Below are 22,006 nucleotides of genomic sequence, written 5' to 3'. Positions count from 1 at the left end.
TAAAACCACACTGCTATTCTTTGGTGGTGAAAATAGTGGCAGTATATATTTTCTACATATTAAGATATATCAGTGTCTTGAAACCTGCCATATCTATTCATAAACGAATGTATCATTATTAGAAATGACACATTATCAAAGTATTGCTTGTAGAGAGAAACATGTATAGTACAAATATTTGAGTAGACTGACCAGAGCAGTTTAAAAAGCAGTATTAGTCAAAAGACAGACAGTGAGGTATCAGATTTAGATTGTATTGAGTATACAGTCCACACCATATCTATTTTGACAGTGAAGCTAACATTTTAAATGTGGCTCTATACTCCAGCATTTTGGATTTGAGATCAAATGTTTCATATGAGGTGACATTATATAATGTCACCTTTTATTTGAGGGTATTTTAATACATATCTGTTTCACCATTTAGAAAAATAAAAGCCCTTTATGTATCAAGTCCCCCTATTTGAAGAAGTCATAAATATTCTGACCAATTCACTTATAGTGTATTAAAGTAGTCAAAAGTTTAGCATTTGGTCCCATATTCTTTGAATGCAATGACTAAATCAAGCCTGTGACTGCCATGATTGAGAAAGATCATGAATGAATCATGAATAATAATGAGTGAGAAAGTTACAGAGGCTTCAACAAAACATGCTAACCTCTCACCATTACCAATAACAGAGGGGGTATGATCCTTGTTCCTCTGTAACTATCTCATTCATCATCATTCACGATTCATTCATGATTATTCATAATCATGGTATCATACACATGAATGTAGAAGTGTTGAGAAACATCTTCTATTCTTACTGACAATACAAGTGAAGTGACTCCAAAATGACAGGACATTATTCACCATTCAGTTTCTATTGGGAAAAACATCATCCAAAACACAACCAAAACAAACTGCAAATGCATTCAACAAGATTGTAGAATCACAAGCTTGATATAATCACTGTGGGTAAGGAATATGGGACCAAATACTAAACTTTGGACTAAATTAATTTGTCCAAATAACTACGACTTCTTCAAATGGGAGAACTAGACACATAAAATGTTTTCCTATCTAAACAGTAAAACAGATATGTATCGAAAACCTAAAATGAAAGGTGACATTCTGTACTGTTGCCTAATATGAAACATTATATCTCAAATCCAAGATGCTGGAGCATAGCACCAAATGTAAAACTGTAAACTTCACTATCCAAACACATATGGTGTGGACTATGTGTGCCTGGTAAACACATGTGGATCTGGTGAACAGTTATCACTTGTTGACCAACTACAGGAATACTGACCTCAGAGTCTCCAGTTTACAGTGGGGATTCCCCAGGACAGCAGAGAGCAGCTTCACTCCTGAATCCTTCAGGTCATTGTTACTCAGATCCAGCTCTCTCAGGTGTGAGGGGTTTGACTTCAGAGCTGAGACCAGAGAAGCACAGCCTTCCTCTGTGACTAGACAGCCTGACAGCCTGCAAAGAGTCAAATCATATTAAAACCACACTGCTATTCTTTGGTGGTGGAAGTAGTGGTAATATATTTTTTCAACATATTCAGATATATCAGTGTCCTGAAACCTGCCATATCTATTCATAAATTAATGAATGTTTCATTATTAGAAATGATCATATATTGATTGTAGAGAGAAACATGTATATTACAAATATTTGAGTAGACTGACCAGAGCAGTTTAAAAAGCAGTATCAGTCAAAAGACAGACAGTGAGGTATCAGATTTAGATTGTATTGAGTATACAGTCCACACCATATCTATTTTCACAGTAAAGCTAACATCTTAAATGTGGCTCTATACTCCAGCATTTTGGATTTGAAATCAAATGTTTTATATGAGGTGACAGTATATAATGTCACCTTTAATTTGAGAGAATTTTTATACATATCTGTTTCACCATTTAGAAAAATAAAAGCCCTTTATGTATCTAGTCCCCCTTTTTCAAGAAGTCAAGTATTCTGACCAATTAACTTATAGTGTATTAAAGTAGTCAAAAGTTTAGTATTTGGTCCCATATTCTTTGAAAGCAATGACTAAATCAAGCCTGTGACTGCCATGATTGAGAAAGATCATGAATGAATCATGAATAATAATGAATGAGAAAGTTACAGAGGCTACAACAAAACATGCTAACCTCTCACCATTAACATCAAATAAAAGGTGACATTCTGTACTGTTGCCTGATATGAAACATTATATCTCAAATCCAAAATACTGGAGCATAGCACCACATTTAAAACTGTAAGCTTCACTATCCAAACACATATGGTGTGAACTATGTGTGCCTGGTAAACACATGTGGATCTGGTGAACAGTTATCACTTGTTGACCAACTACAGGAATACTGACCTCAGAGTCTCCAGTTTACAGTGGGGATTCCCCAGTCCAGCAGAGAGCAGCTTCACTCCTGAATCCTTCAGGTCATTGTTACTCAGATCCAGCTCTCTCAGGTGTGAGGGGTTTGACTTCAGAGCTGAGACCAGAGAAGCACAGCCTTCCTCTGTGACTAGACAGCCTGACAGCCTGCAAAGAGTCAAATCATATTAAAACCACACTGCTATTATTTGGTGGTGAAAATATTGGCAATATTTTTTTTCAACATATTCAGATATATCAGTGTCCTGAAACCTGCCATATCTATTCATAAATGAATGTATCATTATTAGAAATGATCATAATATTGCTTGTAGAGAGAAAAATGAATATTACGAATATTTGAGTAGACTGACCAGAGCAGTTTAAAAAGCAGTATCAGTCAAAAGACAGACAGTGAGGTATCAGATTTACTGTGTTTTCCGCACTATAAGCCGCACTGGACTATAAGCCGCAGGTGTTTTAATGTTTAATTACCATATGTAAGGGTTCGTGCACAGAGGGGATTGTCGGGAAAGAGATGGCTGTTTGAGGAAGCTCCCATTTATTAACATTTCAACAAACAAGTTGCATATTTGCATAACATATTCCAGCAAAATTAGTTAATTGCGTCACAATCATTTAACCACTTAACTTTGGTTATTTTTGAAAAACCTTGAAAAAGTGTGCACATCTTTGAATATTTATCTACATTATAGCCTACAGTAGTACCATAACAAAAAACAAAGCTTACAGCGCTTGACGAGTCAATATCAATGGCTAAATTAAATGTATTTTTTTAAAAGTGCAAAATAAAGTGCCTGTAACACGACAGTAAGCGCGTAAACCTAAAGTTGCAGCAACACGGCTGCTTAAAATATACGGTAATCAGCCTACCAGAAAAGTCATTCATCCTCGTCTTCATCTTTTAGGCTAAGGTGCAGTACACGGCTGTAACCAGAAAAGTCAAGTCATTAATCCTCATCTCCGTCTTCTTCCTGCGTACTAAAACCACCAAAGTCCTCATCTTCAGTGTCGGAAACGAACAGGCTCAGGGTGGCTTCGTCAGCCACTCTCCTCTCTCCTTCGTTGTCGCTCTCAAAACCAACAAACTCCTCTTCGTCACTGTCGGAATCGAACAGCCTCTGAAGGGCCTCAGCTGTGGCGGCGTCCTCCTCTTCATCACGCAGCAGTCCAGCCTTTCGGAACCCGTTAATGATCGTGGATGTTTTGACACTCCTCCACGCTATCAGGATCCACTCGCAAACTTGAGCGAAAGTTGCTTTTCGCATGCGACCAGTTTGGTGAATGATTTATCGGCGCTAGTCATCCACGCCTCCCACTGAACGCGTAGTGCCACTTTGAACGCACAATTGACACTGATGTCGAGTGGCTGCAGATGCTTCTTTGTGCCCACAGGAATCACAGCTGGAAAGGAGTTTGTGCTCTTGATGGCTGCTTTCACATAATCTGTTATATGGGCCCTCATGCTGTCCAAAACGAGCAAAGCTTTTTTTGGGCGAAAGAATCCTCCAGGGCGCTTGACGTAGCACTCATTCAGCCACTCATTAAGCCACTCATTCATTACACAGTCGTCCGCGCCCTGATGGAGAGTCCCTTTCGTCTCATAAATCTGAAACACCAGGATGGTCCACCTCTAAAATGTTCAATTTTCATTTCGGTGGCGACTGTTTCAGCTTTCAGTCGGATCTGCACGGTGGAAACACCTCGGCCGTCTGCTCTCTGTGTGTTCACCCAATCTTCAAGAAAGTCTTCAAGTTCGGGACATCTGCTTTTATTACCTCTGAAAGCTTTTTTTGACTTTTTGCATTGAGACAGTTCTTCCCGCTGGCCTCTCCAACGTCTCACCATTGACTCATTGATGCCAAGGCTACGTGCAGCAGCTCTATTTCCTTCTTTTACAGCCAGATTGACTGCCTTTAACTTAAAAGCTGCATCATATGCATTTCTACGTTTGTTTTCCATAATGAGGGTTTGTGCATGAAAACTTCCGTTGCACAAACTGTCTCGCTCTCGTAATGTCTGTCTGTCTTGCTCTCGTTCTGTCTCTCGTTCTGTCTCTCGTACCACTCTCGGTTCCACTTTTACTTTTGCGCGCTACCTGTCTCACTCTTTTCCGGCCTCCAGCTTTTCCTGCTGGAGCCCGCCGCTTAAAGGTGGGGGGCGCGGACCGGTCATAGAGCCCATAGAGTTAAAGTTGGTGGACTGTAACCTGTAAAATCCATAGATTTAGGAGGTCTTCTAGGGGCCGTTAGCTGTAAAAATCCATAGATTAGCCGCACCGTTATATAAGCCTCAGGGGTCGAAAAATTGGAAAAAAAGGCGCGGCTTATAGTCCGAAAATGACGGTTGATTGTATTGAGTATACAGTCCACACCATATCTATTTTGACAGTGAAGCAAACATTTTAAATGTGGCTCTATACTCCAGCATTTTGGATTTGAGATTAAATGTTTCACATGAGGTGACAGTATATAATGTCACCTTTTATTTGAGGGTATTTTCATACATATCTGTTTCAACATTTAGAAATGAAAGCACTTTATGTATCTAGTCCCCCCATTTGAAGAAGTCATAAGTATTCTGACCAATTCACTTATAGTGTATTAAAGTAGTCAGAAGTTTAGTATTTGGTCCCAAACTCGTTGGTTGCATTTGCAGTTTGTTTTGGTTGTGTTTTGGGTTATGTTTTGCCCGTTAGTAACTGAATGGTGGATGATGATAACTTTCTCATTCATCATCATTCACGATTCATTCATGATTATTCATAATCATGGTAGCATCCACATGAATGTATAAGTGTTCAGAAACATATTCTATTCTTACTGACAATACAAGTGAAGTGACTCCAAAATGACAGGACATTATTCACCATTCAGTTTCTATTGGGAAAAACATAATCCAAAACACAACCAAAACAAACTGCAAATGCATTCAACAAGTTTGTAGAATCACAAGCTTGATGTAATCACTGCAGGTAAGGAATATGAGCCAAATACTAAACTTTTGACTAAATTAATTTGTCTAAATAATTATGACTTTTTCAAATGGGAGAACTACATAATAAAGTACTTTCATTTCTAAACGGTAAAAAAATACAGTGAGGGAAAAAAGTATTTGATCCCCTGCTGATTTTGTACGTTTGCCCACTGACAAAGACATGATCAGTCTAGAATTTTAATGGTAGCTTTATTTGAACAGTGAGAGACAGAATAACAACAAAAAAATCCAGAAAAACGCATGTCAAAAATGTTATAAATGTATTTGCATTTTAATGAGGGAAATAAGTATTTGACCCCTCTACAAAACATGACTTAGTACTTGGTGGCAAAACCCTTGTTGGCAATCACAGAGGTCAGACGTTTCTTGTAGTTGGCCACCAGGTTTGCACACATCTCAGGAGGGATTTTGTCCCACTCCTCTTTGCAGATCTTCTCCAAGTCATTAAGGTTTCGAGGCTGACGTTTGGCAACTCGAACCTTCAGCTCCCTCCACAGATTTTCTATGGGATTAAGGTCTGGAGACTGGCTAGGCCACTCCAGGACCTTAATGTGCTTCTTCTTGAGCCACTCCTTTGTTGCCTTGGCCGTGTGTTTTGGGTCATTGTCATGCTGGAATACCCATTCACGACCCATTTTCAATGCCCTGGCTGAGGGAAGGAGGTTCTCACTCAAGATTTGATGGTACATGGCCCCGTCCATCGTCCCTTTGATGCGGTGAAGTTGTCCTGTCCCCTTAGCAGAAAAACACCCCCAAAGCATAATGTTTCCACCTCCATGTTTGACGGTGGGGATGGTGTTCTTGGGGTCATAGGCAGCATTCCTCCTCCTCCAAACACGGCGAGTTGAGTTGATGCCAAAGAGCTCGATTTTGGTCTCATCTGACCACAACACTTTCACCCAGTTCTACTCTGAATCATTCAGATGTTCATTGGCAAACTTCAGACGGGCATGTATATGTGCTTTCTTGAGCAGGGGGAACTTGCGGGCACTGCAGGATTTCAGTCCTTCACGGCGTAGTGTGTTACCAATTGTTTTCTTGGTGACTATGGTCCCAGCTGCCTTGAGATCATTGACAAGATCCTCCCGTGTAGTTCTGGGCTGATTCCTCACCGTTCTCATGATCATTGCAACTCCACGAGGTGAGATCTTGCATGGAGCCCCAGGCCAAGGGAGATTGACAGTTCTTTTGTGTTTCTTCCATTTGCGAATAATCGCACCAACTGTTGTCACCTTCTCACCAAGCTGCTTGGCGATGGTCTTGTAGCCCATTCCAGCCTTGTGTAGGTCTACAATCTTGTCCCTGACATCCTTGGAGAGCTCTTTGGTCTTGGCCATGGTGGAGAGTTTGGAATCTGATTGATTGATTGCTTCTGTGGACAGGTGTCTTTTATACAGGTAACAAACTGAGATTAGGAGCACTCCCTTTAAGAGTGTGCTCCTAATCTCAGCTCATTACCTGTATAAAAGACACCTGGAAGCCAGAAATCTTTCTGATTGAGAAGGGGTCAAATACTTATTTCCCTCATTAAAATGCAAATCAATTTATAACATTTTTGACATGCTTTTTTCTGGATTTTTTTGTTGTTATTCTGTCTCTCACTGTTCAAATAAACCTACCATTAAAATTATAGACTGATAATTTCTTTGTCAGTGGGCAAATGTACAAAATCAGCAGGGGATCAAATACTTTTTTCCCTCACTGTATATGTATGAAAATATTTAAATAAAAGGTGACATTCTGTACTGTTGCATAATATGAAACATTGTATCTAAAAACCAAATGTAAAACTGTAAGCTTCACTGTCCAAACACATATGGTGTGGACTATGTGTGCCTGGTAAACACATGTGGATCTGGTGAACAGTTATCACTTGTTGACCAACTACAGGAATACTGACCTCAGAGTCTCCAGTTTACAGTGGGGATTCCCCAGTCCAGCAGAGAGCAGCTTCACTCCTGAATCCTTCAGGTCATTGTTATTCAGATCCAGCTCTCTCAGGTGTGAGGGGTTTGACTTCAGAGCTGAGACCAGAGAAGCACAGCCTTTCCCTGTGACTCCACAGCCTGACAGCCTGCAAAGAGATCATCATGATTTCACAAACACAGTTAATTTAACACCAGTAGTGTAGAAGGACAATGGCAGATGCATTTGGTTTATTCTCTTAAACAACATATAGATTCATCTTCCGTCTCCTAGAATTGTATGGTTATAATGGTTTACTAATGTGAAAATCAATGCATTTATTCAATATGTTTTTCAATAGAATATTATATACATTTTATAATACATATTTTACTCTAAACTTAATATTTCTTGCTGATGATTTTATGTACTCACAGAGCAGCTCTGGAGGCTTTGACCACTGGCAGCAGCCTCAGAAGACCTTCCTCTGATCTGGAGTATTTCTTCAGGTCAAACACATCCAGCTCCTTTTCTGAAGTCAGCAACACAAAGACCAGAGCTGACCACTGTGCAGGTGACAGTTCTTCTTCTGAGAGACTTCCTGATCTCAGGTAGCATTGGATCTCCTCCACTAGAGAATGGTCATTCAGTTCATTCAGACAGTGGAACAGATTGATGCACCTCTCTGGAGAGGGATTCTCCCTGATCTTCTCCTTGATGTACTTGACTGTTTCTTCATGGCTCTGTGAGCTGCTTCTTGTCTTTGTCAGTAGACCTCGTAAGTGCTTCTGATTGGACTCCAGTGAGAGGCCCAGAAGGAATCGGAGGAACAGGTCCAGGTTTCCTGTCTCACTTTGTAAGGCTTTATCCACAGCACTCTTGTAGAAGGTAACTTTACGCTTGTGTCTGATCCTCACAGAAAAGTTACTGGACGTTGATTGAAGTTTGGCCATTAGATTCTCATTGTTGTTGATGAATGAGAGGAACACATATACAGCAGCCAGAAACTCCTGAATGCTCAGATGCACGAAGCAGTACACCTTGTCCTGGTGCAGCACACATTCCTCTTTAAAGAGCTGTGTGCACAATCCTGAGTACACTGATGCTTCATTGACATCAATGCCAGCCCTTTTCAGGTCTTCTTCATAGAAAATTAGATTGCCCTCAACAAGCTGTTGAAAAGCAAGTTTTCCCAGTGACAGAATGCTCTCTTTATTCCAGTGTGGACCTGTCTCTTCTTTCCCAAGATACTTTTCATTCTTCTGTTTGGTATGAAACACCACAAGGTGTATGAACATCTCAGTCAGAGTCTTGGGCATCTCTTCTGTCTTGTCTGTACTCAACATGTGTTCAAGGACTATTGCAGAAATCCAACAGAAGACTGGAATGTGGCACATGATGTGGAGGCTCCTTGATGTCTTTATGTGTGAGATGATTCTGCTGGCCAGGTCCTCATCACTGAATCTCTTCCTGAAGTACTCCTCCTTCTGTGGGTCATTGAACCCTCGTACCTCTGTCACCTGGTCAACACACACTGAAGGGATCTTATTGGCTGCTGCAGGTCGGGTAGTTATCCAGAGGAGAGCAGAGGGAAGCAGATTTCCCTTGATGAGGTTTGTCAGCAGAACATCCACTGAGGTTGACTTTGTGACGTCACAACAGATCTTGTTCTTCTGGAAGTCTAGGGGCAGTCGGCACTCATCCAGACCATCAAAGATGAACAGAACTTTGTACTTGTCATAGTTGGAGATTCTTGATTCTTTGGTTTCCATTGAGAAGTGATTGAGAAGTTCAATGAAAGTGTGATTGTCCCCTTTCATCAAATTCAGCTCCCGAAAAGGGAATGAAAATACAAATTGGACATCCTGATTTGCTATTCCTTCAGCCCAGTCTAGAATGAACTTCTGCACAGAGACTGTTTTTCCAATGCCAGCGACTCCCTTTGTCAGCACAGTTCTGATAAGTTTGTCTTGTCCAGTTAAGGGTTTGAAGATGTCGTTACATTTGATTGCAGTCTCTGGTCTTGCTTGTTTCCTGGTTGTTGTCTCAATCTGTCTCAGCTCATGTTCATTATTGACCTCTCCTGTTCCACCCTCTGTGATGTAGAGCTCTGTGTAGATCTTATTGAGAAGTGTTGGGTTTCCTTGTTTAGCGATCCCCTCAAATACACATTGAAACTTCTTCTTTAGATTAGATTTGAGTTCACGTTGGCAAATCACAGCAAGCTCATCTGAATGAAGAAATAACACAGAGGATATTAACATTACGTCTGTTTTAATGCCTACAGTATTGTAAGGATGTTTTCTAAAGTTTAAATTGCAATCATTTATTCTCTTAACTGTTTTCATTACAGACTGGTGTGACTGATTTATATCATTATTGATGGTATTATTAATGCTCTCTCTCTCTCTCTCTCTCTCTCTCTCTCTCTCTCTCTCTCTCTCTCTCTCTCTCTCTCTCTCTCTCTCTCTCTCTCTCTCTCTCTCTCTCTCTCTCTCTCTCTCTCTCTCTCTCTCTCTCTCTCTCTCTCTCTCTGTCTAAATGAATCACCACAACACATCCCTGCTGCTACTTGATGAGGTCACTAGGTGTTGTGTTAAGGCTGCTACAATATCATTTAGTTACACAGCTACTTTAGCTGTACTTTAGCTACAGCTTTTAAATGTTCTAAAACAGCATTCAACATGAGGCAGACAGCTCTTACTTTTCTCCAGTGTGTCAGCAAGCTCCTTCTGGTTCATTTTCCTCAGGACGTGCAGTGTGATCTTCAGAGCCCCCTCTCTGGCACTGCTCTCCTGCTTCTCATCTTCAGCATCCACCACTTCCTTATCCTGCTTCTGACTCTCAAAGCCTTCTGGGAGTTCTGGACTAAGAATCCTCTTGAACATCTTCAGCTCGTTCTTCACAAATGTCATAATATTCTCTTCAAGCAACTGAAATAAATCAAGTAAATCAGTTAAGCAAGAGACTAAATGCTTTCTCATTAACACATGAATGAATGATTGACAGATCAACTTTACTTGAGGTAAACAAAAACAAATGTACATAACAGGACCACATACACTGAATATGGAGGCCAGGTCTGTTTGATGACTCTGGGAAGACTGATCACTGAGAATCTCTGACTCTGATCTCTCCTGTTGGTTTCTGTAGACAAAACATGAGATTACATTTCCTCATCCAGGGAGTGCACTCACACACACACACACACACACACACACACACACACACACACACACACACACACACACACACACACACACACACACACACACACACACACACACACACACACACACACACACACACACACACACACACACACACACACACACACACACAGGGAATGTTGTGTTAGTTTGATAATGTTTCAGGACTATGAAAATGGAAAAAAGGTTTAGCCTATGGATTATGAAAACAACAAAAATAAATGGTAAAATGGGAGAGGAGAAATGACTAGAGACAGTGTTGTTTAACTCTCTGACCATGACCCATGGGTTCTTCTTACCTTTGTTCACTAGAAAAGTCTCCCTCTCTAAAGTTTAGAGGTTGACTCATAGACCAGTCACCCTTCATGGACACACAGCTGGGTACAGGGGAGGCTGGTCTCTCCTGCTTGATTGGGCTTCAACACAACAGAGACAAACATTACGTCTCTCATCTACTCTGAGCTCAGATGGGGAAACATAAGAAGAGTTTCATTCTAAAACGCTATATATCCATGGGTAAGTACTAGAATAAACTACCTCAATATTTGCAGCCGTAGGTAGTAATATCTTTCTAGAAGCTGATCCGTGGTCAGTATTGTGAAATAATTATAATGTTAAGGAAAGATTTTAATGGAGAAAACTGATCCGAGAGCAGCGCTCCCTTTCTTTCGATCCTATCAGTATCGATACATGGTCCACCGGATGTGATACCTTGTCGTGCTGCTGATCCAGTTTCTACTGGTCTGCCTGCGGATCTGGAACTCTGACCTGTTCACCGGACGTGCGACCTTGTCCCAAACCTGCTGTTTCGACCCTCTCTCTCTCTCTCTCTCTCCCTCTCCTTCTCTCTCTCTACAACACCTGCTGTCTCGACCTCTGAATGCTCGACTATGAAAAGCCAACTGACATTTACTCCTGAGGTGCTGACCTGTTGCAACCTCTATAACCACTGTGATTATTATTTGACCCTGCTGGTCATCTATTAACATTTGAAAATCTTGAAGAACGATTTGGCCTTAATGGCCATGTACTCTTATAATCTCCCCCAGCACAGCCAGAAGAGGACTGGCCACCCCTCAGAGTCTGGTTCCTCTCTAGGTTTCTTCCTAGGTTCCTGCCTTTCTAGGGAGTTTTTCCTAGCCACCGTGCTTCTACATCTGCATTGCTTGCTCTTTGTGGTTTTAGACTGGGTTTCTATATAAGCACTTCATGACAACTGCTGATGTAAAAAATGTATTCTGGGAATACATATGAAGCAGACCAGGCCAGGGTTTGGGGTTTTTGAGAAGTCAATGAGAGATAAAAATCACTTCCTTAGTTGTTCATTTTGAAAATGTTCTGTCTTAAGTAGTTTAACAAACTGACACATTTTCATGTTAGTCAAAAACAACTTTATATCGAAGGAGTGCCTTTGATTTGACATCCAGCACATGTGCAGTTCGGCACAAGACGACCATTAGACACAATGACGTATTTCTGCGCATGAGCTTCAAATCAAATCAAATTGTATTTCTCACATGCGCCGGATACAACAGTGGTACACTTTACCGTGAAATGCTGACTTACGAGCCCTTTCCCAACAATGCAGAGTTAAAAAGTCACAAAAATTAGCTAAATAAAAAAGGAAATAGTAACATAATAAAATAACAATAATGAATATAATAAAATAACAATAAGGTAGTTGAGGTAATTGAGGTAATATGTACATGTAGGTAGGGGTAAAAGTGACTAGGCAATCAGGATAGAGATTACATCTCCTCATCCAGGGACACACACACACACACACACACACACACACACTCACTCACTCACTCACACACACACACACACACACACACACAGTTGTGTTTGTATAATATTGTTTTAGGACTATGAAAATGGAAAAAATTATTAGCCTATGGATTATGAAAACAATCAAAATAAATGGTAAAAAGGGAGAGGAGAAATGACTAGAGACAGTGTTGTTTAACTCACTGACCATGACCCATGAGTTCTTCTTACCTTTGTTCAGTAGAAAAGTCTCCCTCTCTGAAGAATAGAGGTGGATTCATAGACCGGTCACTCTTCATGGACACACAGCTGGGTACAGGGGAGGCTGGTCTCTCCTGCTTGATTGGGCTTCAACACAACAGAGACAAACATTACGTCTCTCAAAAATGTTGGTAAAATGTTGGTAAATTAGATTTTATTGTTTAAAGAGATTATGAAAGAGATTGATGTGTTTTTTCACTATCTAATCATGGCATGTGATTGTTCAATGACAGACATGTATTTGTTTAAAATCTATCACTTAATGGTTTCATTTCAGAGAGACAAATAATCATGTTTTTTTGCAAAATGCTATATATATCTGCCTCACTCACAGAGAAATAAGTAGTACTACTAGGTTTTACACAGTAATAATATATATCTGGCTCACTCTCAGAGAAATAAGTAGTACTGCTAGGTTTTACACAGTATTAATATATACCTGCCTCACTCTCAGAGAAATAAGTAGTACTGCTAGGTTTTACACAGTAATAATATATATCTTCCTCACTCTCAGAGAAATCAGTAGTACTGCTAAGTTTTACACAGTAATAATATATATCTTCCTCACTCTCAGAGAAATAAGTAGTACTGCTAGGTTTTACACAGTCAAATCTGACCGACCGGCTCGATTCGGTCTTATGTAACAATATTTGAAATTGTGTTTATTACATTGGATAAAAGTAGAGACTCAGCTAGAAAAAGGTATATCATACACTACATTTGAGGAACAATGGGAAAGTAATTCTGCTTTGAAAGATGATATAGTATCTGAAGATTATGCCTTTGTTAAATGTTTTTCATGAAGAAATAGAATGTTGTTTATGGTAGTATCAAGAGGGAATGTTTTAGGTGTAATACCACATACCACAGACAGGGGGTGGGTTGTAGACAGGGGAGACTGGTGATTGGCCAGAAGAGGGGGCATCAGTGTTTATAAATAGGGGTTAAACGATGAGACGTTAGAACGGCCATAGCAATCTTGAGGAGCCGTTCTCCGGACAACGCGTGTCTGTAATTTATGCTGTAACCTCGTGGTATGAATAAAAGCCTCTAACACGATGCAGCATAGATCGGACTCTTTTGTTGACAGCGATAATTGCCACCATTCATCATATACGACATAATGGCGCCCAACGTGGGGCCCGGGTTTGCGTCTCTTCCTTGTTTCAGTCAAACGCCGGGCTAACTCTCTCTGAGGCATGGAAAGGGTGAGTGTTCTTGCCGCTTCGGAGTTTGTTAGATTGGATAAGACTTGTGTACACTGAGGAGATGTTCCATTATAACCTGGCCTCAGGTGGCGTTGTTGCTGGTCGACTAGAGTCTGCTAAAATTTATTTCATTGGTAACGGGTGACAATGGATTGGTAGAGAATATATGTTGGGGGATATCTGCATAGTTAGGGCACCGTGAATCTGGAAAAGACCTCAAGGCGAGGCGATTCTTTCTGAATGGGCCATAAATCCTTGCAACGCGTTATGTGGTGGAAGGTTAATTCTGGGAATTATTAAGCTGGACGGATTATATGCATGTTATATACTCATCGTATGGTTGACGAATTGTAATGTATGGGGTAACCTCTCTATGATTATCCAGAACTTACGGCAACAAAAAGTTAGGTGGAGATATTGATAATTGTGATGATGATTGGGCCACACGGTGCAGGATATTGATTTGTGTAGTATACCGCAGTTAGCTAGAGGCTACAGCTCATTCTTCATTGTTTCAGGCCACGTGGCTAATGCTAACGGCTAAATGTGTGGTGTGTCACCATGTACTTCAGGCTAATGCTAACGGCTAAATGTGTGGTGTGTCACCATGTACTTCAGGCTAATGCTAACGGCTAATGCTAATTGTGTTGTGTGCTACATGCTAACGTATCCTTAGAGATTCCGTTGCGACGGGTGAAAGTCTCTTAAACTTGTTACTGTCTGTAAGTCAGGTTATATGTTTTGTGAGCGCTGTTAAATGTTGTTTGACTATAAGGGGGAAATGGGGAATTACAGCTGGACTGGTATTCTGTTTGGAGAGAGAGAGTAGAGAATCTTCCTTTCACGGTGAAAGTGTAGTGAGGAATGATATTTGCGCATGCGTTTAATTTTGCGACACTACAGTACCAAACGTGGGAGTTGGAGTTTATGGCACGAGATTAGGGAACGTTTTGTTTTACGGCACCATGAGGGGATGCTGAGACTCAAGTGAGGTTAAAATGATATTTGCGCATGCGTGATTTTACGGGGCTAAAAACTACAACATGTGGTTATGTGCTAAGCCTACAAAGCACGGCATTATGGGTAAGGGTCATAGGTCCCATGTGATAATAGGGATAATAGTCACAGAATAAGAGAGATTTTGGGGAAAAATCTCTTAGGTGTTAAACGGCTGTTGTTCGAACGGGAAACTATTTGGCGAGATGTAGTAAAGTTATAAATCAAATATATGTTGACGGAGTATAATTAATTAAATTAAAAGACGATTAAAATTAAATGAAATGTTTTGGAGCGATCTATGTAATAAATGATATTTGTGCATGCGTGGGATTCTGCAAAACAACACATTGGTTAAACTGCAGGGGGAGACAGAGGAACACAGACGACGGAACAAATAGGCACAAGGAGATTTTAACACGATGATTCTAGTTTAAACGGTGGTGGGTTAAGATGAAACTTGTTTGGGTACCTATTGAATTTATAAATTAAATGTATGGTAACGGATTATAATAGAGTGAATTAAATAATTAAATAACGAATAAAAATAAATGTGTTTGAGCGTTCTATTTAGTTCTGAGTTTAGTCTTAGAGTGAATAATGTAGAACGAATGAATATTGAACGGTTGGAAATACTCAGTGAGTGCATTAACTACTAAAGTCTTTTTCTGTGTATGTTCTTCTGTCATATGAGAGGAGCAATAGGACTAGACGACAGACGAGAGGCGAGAGGAGATACAGGAAGTGATCACGTGACGCGGTGGAGGGATCAAGTCATCAAACAGGTTACTGTTACAAGATATGTGATAAAATGACGATTTTGCATAGGCTTGGCAAATACTATTTCATTAAAAATTGCATTTTGGATGCTCTGTGTATCACTGGCATTTGATGGGAATTGTATCATTTATTGAAGGGTTAGAAGCTTTGTGTTGGGATTGCTTTGAAGTTGACTAATTTACTTGCATTTGATGGGTTGTGGTAATATAGTCAACACTAATGGATAAATTGGGGACATAGGATATAGGAATAAAAATTGGTTTTAATCATTCATGATTTTTAATTGACTTATTTGGATTTATTTGGAGTTGGTAGGTTTATATTAATAATTTAAGGGGGGAAAGCCTACATAGGCTATATAGTTTAAAATAAGATAGTTCACAATAAAGGAATATAAAAGGCTTGTTACAATGGGGTAAAAAATATCAGGACTAGGAAAGTCAGTACATCGGTTGATATAGTGCATAGTGGTAATCCTTTAACTAAAGGGTTGCTAGGGTATCCGGCAAGTGAAACAAAAGTTGCCCTTCAGTCTCAAATAGAAATTGATAAAATATGTCAGCGATAAAATAGGTTTAGAAAGTAGAGCTTAGGGATGTTTATTCTCAGCTTACAATGATTATCCAGGAGTGATTATTGCATCAGAAATATAGATTAATAATAGATAGGGTACCAGCAGAAACAACGATGAAGATGAATTCAAAACTCCAGAAGTAAGAAGAACCGACATGTCTGGAAACGAAGAGAAGGAGGTTCAGAAAGATGAAGGAGAAGAGGATGATGAAGATGAGAGTGATTGATGAGAGGTCATGGGTGGAGGTGACTCTGTGATCAGAGGGAAGTGGCAAGAGAGGAAAGAAGAAATGGATACTAGAGATTTGATCTCTGATGAAAGTTGAAGGTACAAGAGAGGAAAGAAGAAATGGAGAAATGGAAGAAGTAACACGACTGGATGAAGACCTCAAGAATTGAAGGAAAATAATAATACAGTGAGGCCAAAGGAAAGGCCACTGGTAAGAAGATGATATTTCAAGAACAGAACTTAGAAGATAACCTTTTGAAGAATACTGATATGTCAACGACGAGAAGGAACAGGACCAAGAAAACCTGCTGAGAAAATAATCCCAAGAGTTGGAGAAGGAGAAAATAAGTTTTGGTTATGAAGAATCAGAGTGAACCAAATCAACAATCACTGTTACAGCTTCAACTGAACAATATCAAATGCAATTGTACCAGCCAAGGGGGGTACTAGGTGTCATATCCACAGCCAAGGTCTGGAAAGACACAGAATTGGAAAGTAAGGTACGAATAGGTTATGGAAAATAGGAGGGCAGATAGAAACAATATAGATTAATCTGAAATGGAGAAGAGAGATTCATCATGGAAGCTGCAGGATGAGGTCTTTTGATTTTGATGACAGAGGGGGGGGGCATCTGATCAGTGCTGCTCGTTCCTCTGTTGTGAAAATTAGAGATAGATTAACTCATTCTGTAAGAATCAGTGAGGAATCTTAGGGGTTGATGTCTGTTGGGGATGCCAGCCCAAGACGTGTTGGACGGTTGCGCAGCCTCTAGCGGGTCTGGGTCAGGGTTATGCTTTGTCATGACTGTGGTATCGGCAACAGTCATTGACAGATAAAATAATGTAGTTGTCAGAACAGTAGGGTTTAAGTGTTCCGGGGTAAAGGGATTACCCTATGGGAATTGTTAGATGGAAAGTAAGGTCAGGTAACAGTGGAAACCTGAAGTATTCAGGTGAAACATTGAGGGCTAAAAGTTATTGTTGTTCTAATAAAACATATGAGGTAAAGGGTATGTTTATGGGAATATCATATTGGGATGTTATATGATAACTTTGGATAAGCATGAACATAAGGTTAGAGATGACAAATATAATGTAATTTTTTATGTACCAGGTAGTAGAAAAGCAGGATCTTGATGGTTAAATGATTAGCTTTTGACTGACAATGTAACTGTGGAGATTTGAGAGGATTTGGTTGCAAGATCAGTTAGGCCAGTAGGGGCAGTGATGGGTCAGATTTTAGTTTCAGCTTTGATAACACTGTGTGATGTTTGTACTGACTTTTGAGAAAGTTATGAGATTGAGATAGGTTGGAGAAGTGGTGCCTGGAGACAACACTCAGATGCCGGTGTTGACTGTTCCTAATCTGGATAAAGATGGACAAGTGGAACTGATGGATAAATATCCTTTTTCATTATTTGATCATTTTATTTTTATTGTTTCAAGGAAAACATTTTGTAGGCTGATTTTAATATGATTTTGGAATGATTTTATGAATAAAGGGGGGAATGGATAATGTGATTCATACATCATTGATATGTCATTTAAGGTTTAATTTGAAAATGTTGTTTTGCAAAAGATACTGTTTGGTCGTTTCTTTTCTTTTCATTCCAGAAGCATTTGGGGGAACATGTGAAACAAAGACAATATGAAGGGACAATATGACTGGAGGAGATGAAACAAGGAGGGTGTGGCTGATTCCATCATCAACGATGCAGTGGAAGTCCATTGGAGGAGGAGACTACGGAGGAGATGAAGTGTAGTGGACTACATTCCAGTGTCTGCAATGAAATATAGACATATTTGATGTGTAATACATAATTGTGTCATATTCTTAGGTATTGATTTTAGTAGAATGATGTTTGATGTTATTGAATGCAGATGAGGATCTTAGATGCTTTTGTTTATTTCGATGGGGTTAGGGAAAGGACGTTTAGGCAGGGAGAGATTCCTTTTCAAGTCCTATGGGTTGACCAGCTTGAGAGTGGATGTTTCTGGATAGGATTTTGTTTGCAGGGGAAACATGTGTATTTAATGGCATCATAGTTTCAAATGTCTTTACATGATTTATGAGTTTATCTGGAGTACCGCGGTGGTTGCCTGGGGCAGAGGGACCGTGAGAGAATTTTACTGTCTTGATTGATGGATGGATGGATTTGGAACAAAGGTTGCCGGACAGGTTTTTCGCTCTCACACTCCATAAAGATGTATTCATAATTCATAGTAATGTGTTCACACTTCATCAACAGTTATTCATATTTCATAAGAAAGGTATTTACACTCTAGAGGAGAATGTTTTGGTTTAAGGTTAAAGATACTCAATAAGATAAGTTGTTACTAGTCATAATCCTATTCTGTTTGGTTTCGAGACGTTTAGTTCGTCTCGAAAGGGGGGAATATAGTATCTGAAGATTATGCCTTTGTTAAATGTTTTTCATGAAGAAATAGAATGTTGTTTATGGTAGTATCAAGAGGGAATGTTTTAGGTGTAATACCACATACCACAGACAGGGGGTGGGTTGTAGACAGGGGAGACTGGTGATTGGCCAGAAGAGGGGGCATCAGTGTTTATAAATAGGGGTTAAACGATGAAACGTTAGAACGGCCATAGCAATCTTGAGGAGCCGTTCTCCGGACAACGCGTGTCTGTAATTTATGCTGTAACCTCGTGGTATGAATAAAAGCCTCTAACACGATGCAGCATAGATCGGACTCTTTTGTTGACAGCGATAATTGCCACCATTCATCATATACGACAATGATAAACTTGTAACCTCAATTTTGAGAAAATGTCCTTTGAATGTTTTGGTTCACCTACTGGAGAGCTCTTCTTTATCTACAGTGGTATTACTTTGGCAGATAATGTCACCCATCTAAATAAATAATATATATATGTATAGTTAACTAAACTATGGTGTTTGTGGTTTATGTCAGTTTCATTGTTTGTTATGCTAGAAATTGTTATTTTATCATTGTAAGTGGTAAAATGAACTAGAAAATGTCATGTTTTGCTATTCTGAGTAATTACTACTTTAGTAAGGATATACTTTATTCAGTACTACTGCAGTTACTAAATAATTCCAATAGATGGCAGCATAAGACCATGAATGACATTTCAGAAGGTTAGTTTAGTTTTCTCCCTGAATACACCACCACTCCCCCTCACAGGAAAACTCCTGCACACACTTTTTACTGTCCCTTTCCACACTGCTAACGCAAGAGGAACGACTGAAAACGCATTTAACAGATTACTGTGAAATAATATAATGATGATTCATGTTTATTATTACCTGTTTTATGCTCATGTTTTGAAATCATACTTCATTACTATAATGATTATCAATAAGCCTGAACATTAATTTAGTCACCTCTGGTCGAGAAAAACTTATTTTCCTAGTACATTCATTGTCAGATTCATCAACCAGCAGCGACCACTCTGCCTTCTAGCACAAGCGAGGGGCATGTTGAGGTACATTTGCTAACCGGGAGGGCTGCATGATGTAATTTATTGGTGGGCTGGAAGACGCACTCTTGTCTTTTCTATTCCGAGGTTGTTTAATCGCAATATTAGATATTTAAAAATGCATGTATATTAGAGTTGAGGTTGGATTATCTGACTAGTGATTATTTACCAGGGGTTCAACACCTGCTATAGTCACTATTTAACTGCTCTTCCAAAAGCATCACAGGCCTAATACGAGATATATAGCTAGCTAAAGTAATGAGTGACCATTTTAGAAAATCATGGGACATTTAGAATTTGGTTGCATGCTATTTTAAGTGAATCATATTGCTGATTGTAGCCTATAACGTGATGCTTCGTGGTCTTATGCTGCCATCTATTGGAAATATTTAGCTATTAAAAGTTATTAATTCACGTACAGACGTTGGTGAGGCAGCTGAGAAATAAAGTGTATTAGATCAGCCTCAAACCTGCCCCACGCCAATTGCTGGACCTTCACACAGAGGTTACTAGGTCACCCAGTTCAAACCACATTTGAAAAATAAAACAAATAAATCTTATTTATCAAGTGTTCTGTCTTGCAATTATATATATAATAAAATAACAACAAAATAATCAAAACGCTATTTAATACTATAGTTGTATTTACTAAAATAATATTATTACTAAAATAGTTTCTAAAAGTGTTCTAGGCTACCCTACCCTAGAATTAGGTGTTACGGCTAAAATAGGTTATAAGTAGGGTAAGAGTTTCTGTATAGCACTTTGTGACATCTGCTGGTGTAAAAAGGGCTTTATAAATACATTTGATTGATTGTTAGGTTTAGTGTTTTTATGGCAAAAAACAGTATGGGTTTATAGCACTCTTGCGCCTCCCTTTGGCCATCTCTGTGTACTACATAACTCATTCATTACATTTTTTACATTTACATTTTACATATTTAGAAGACACTCTTATCCAGAGCGACTTACAGTTAGTGAGTGCATACATTTTCATACTGGCCCCCCGTGGGAAACGAACCCACAACCCTGGCGTTGCAAGCACCATGCTCTACCAACTGAGCTATATGACACTTGCTAGGCTCATAATCTGAGGTAGCAACTGCGTCAGATCTACAAATCCATTCGCTAGACCACCTGATTAGACAACAATCACCCCATTATACCCATTTGGTTTGCAACTCAGTGAACCTGCGCAGCATTCGCTCAATTTGATGCCTACGAACGAAGATTTTGATGCATATCAAATTACCCAGCAGCCATTTAGAAACAACAAGTCATCAGAAAAATTGTTATTTCTTAATTTAAAAATGTCTTCTGGCTGTTTAAATCTGCCACATCTTGAAAAAGAGGACAGGGACATGCGTTTTGTTTAGATTGTACACTTTTTTCTTAAAACAAATATGTTTAACCATGACCAGAAAATGTTTAATGTTTGATGGCAATTGTGAAGCTGGCATTGTGACGCAGAACAATGGACTGGGAATAGAACGTTCTGAAGGTGAATCGGTGTCACGGAGCTCAATAGAACTAATAGGAGCTGGCAGGGTGAAAAATGCCCAAACATGAGGCCTGTTTTTTCGCGATTACTTCATAACTAGGGATAGAAGGTAATTTTATGAAACTGGCCTCCATGGCGGATGGAATGAACTAATTTTATCAGAAATAAACGTTGTAATAAATGTAACTTGAGGCGCCCCGAAAATAATATTCAAAAGGTTCAGTCCTTGGACACAGAGGGGTTAAACACTAAAGTTACCGTCCATCTAGTGAAGAGGAGAACCGGACAGAGGGATGGTAGGTAGCCAGCATCCGTCAACCAGAGAGGGAGAAGCCCTCCACGGTATTTAACAGGTGGAAGAAACAACCAGGGAGCTCCATCGGTCCACAAGAAATGCAGGCAGCCGGTGATGATGTAGTGGTAGCCAGGATAACTAGGATGCTGCTGGTAGAGTAGCTAGCTTAGCTAGCTGTACCGACTAGCTTGGCTAACTAGCAGGTCGTTCGTCTGTCCCTCGAGGATGATGACGAATCCGATGAACCACAAGATGAAACAAGGATAGCGAGTGAAAAGGATCTGGCTACACTCATACTGTCACTGACCATTACGTAAAAAAGCTAATTGAACAATAAACTTCGGTGTCTCAACACAGTAACAAACTCCGTCGTTGTTCCCCAACATCACCTCAGTCCACTCTGCGCGCAACTGGACAATATGCTTGGCGCCA

The 22,006-nt window shown here is 39.7% G+C and overlaps 1 protein-coding gene across 1 annotated transcript in view; it reads right to left on the bottom strand.

The window, feature by feature from the left end:
- LOC311115755 (NLR family CARD domain-containing protein 3-like) overlaps positions 1 to 21,760 on the bottom strand; it is a gene marked incomplete at its 3' end in the record, with an annotated part of 61,132 nt that extends 39,372 nt beyond the window's left edge. The window contains exons 1-2 of the mRNA XM_084190901.1: positions 21,538 to 21,760; positions 12,501 to 12,617 (exon numbers count right to left, since the gene is read on the bottom strand). Coding sequence (XP_084047027.1) covers positions 12,501 to 12,617; positions 21,538 to 21,590 — 170 coding nt within the window. The 5' untranslated portion in view covers positions 21,591 to 21,760. The remainder of the gene's footprint in view (positions 1 to 12,500; positions 12,618 to 21,537) is intronic.
- Positions 21,761 to 22,006: the final 246 nt, after the last annotated feature.

The sequence above is a fragment of the Coregonus lavaretus genome (assembly GCF_964263955.1).
Source record: "Coregonus lavaretus genome assembly, contig: HAP1_SCAFFOLD_397, whole genome shotgun sequence".
In the NCBI taxonomy this organism is placed as follows: domain Eukaryota; kingdom Metazoa; phylum Chordata; class Actinopteri; order Salmoniformes; family Salmonidae; genus Coregonus; species Coregonus lavaretus.
The sequence above is the reverse complement of the archived record's forward strand: the minus strand, read 5'-3'. Positions and strand labels throughout refer to the sequence as shown.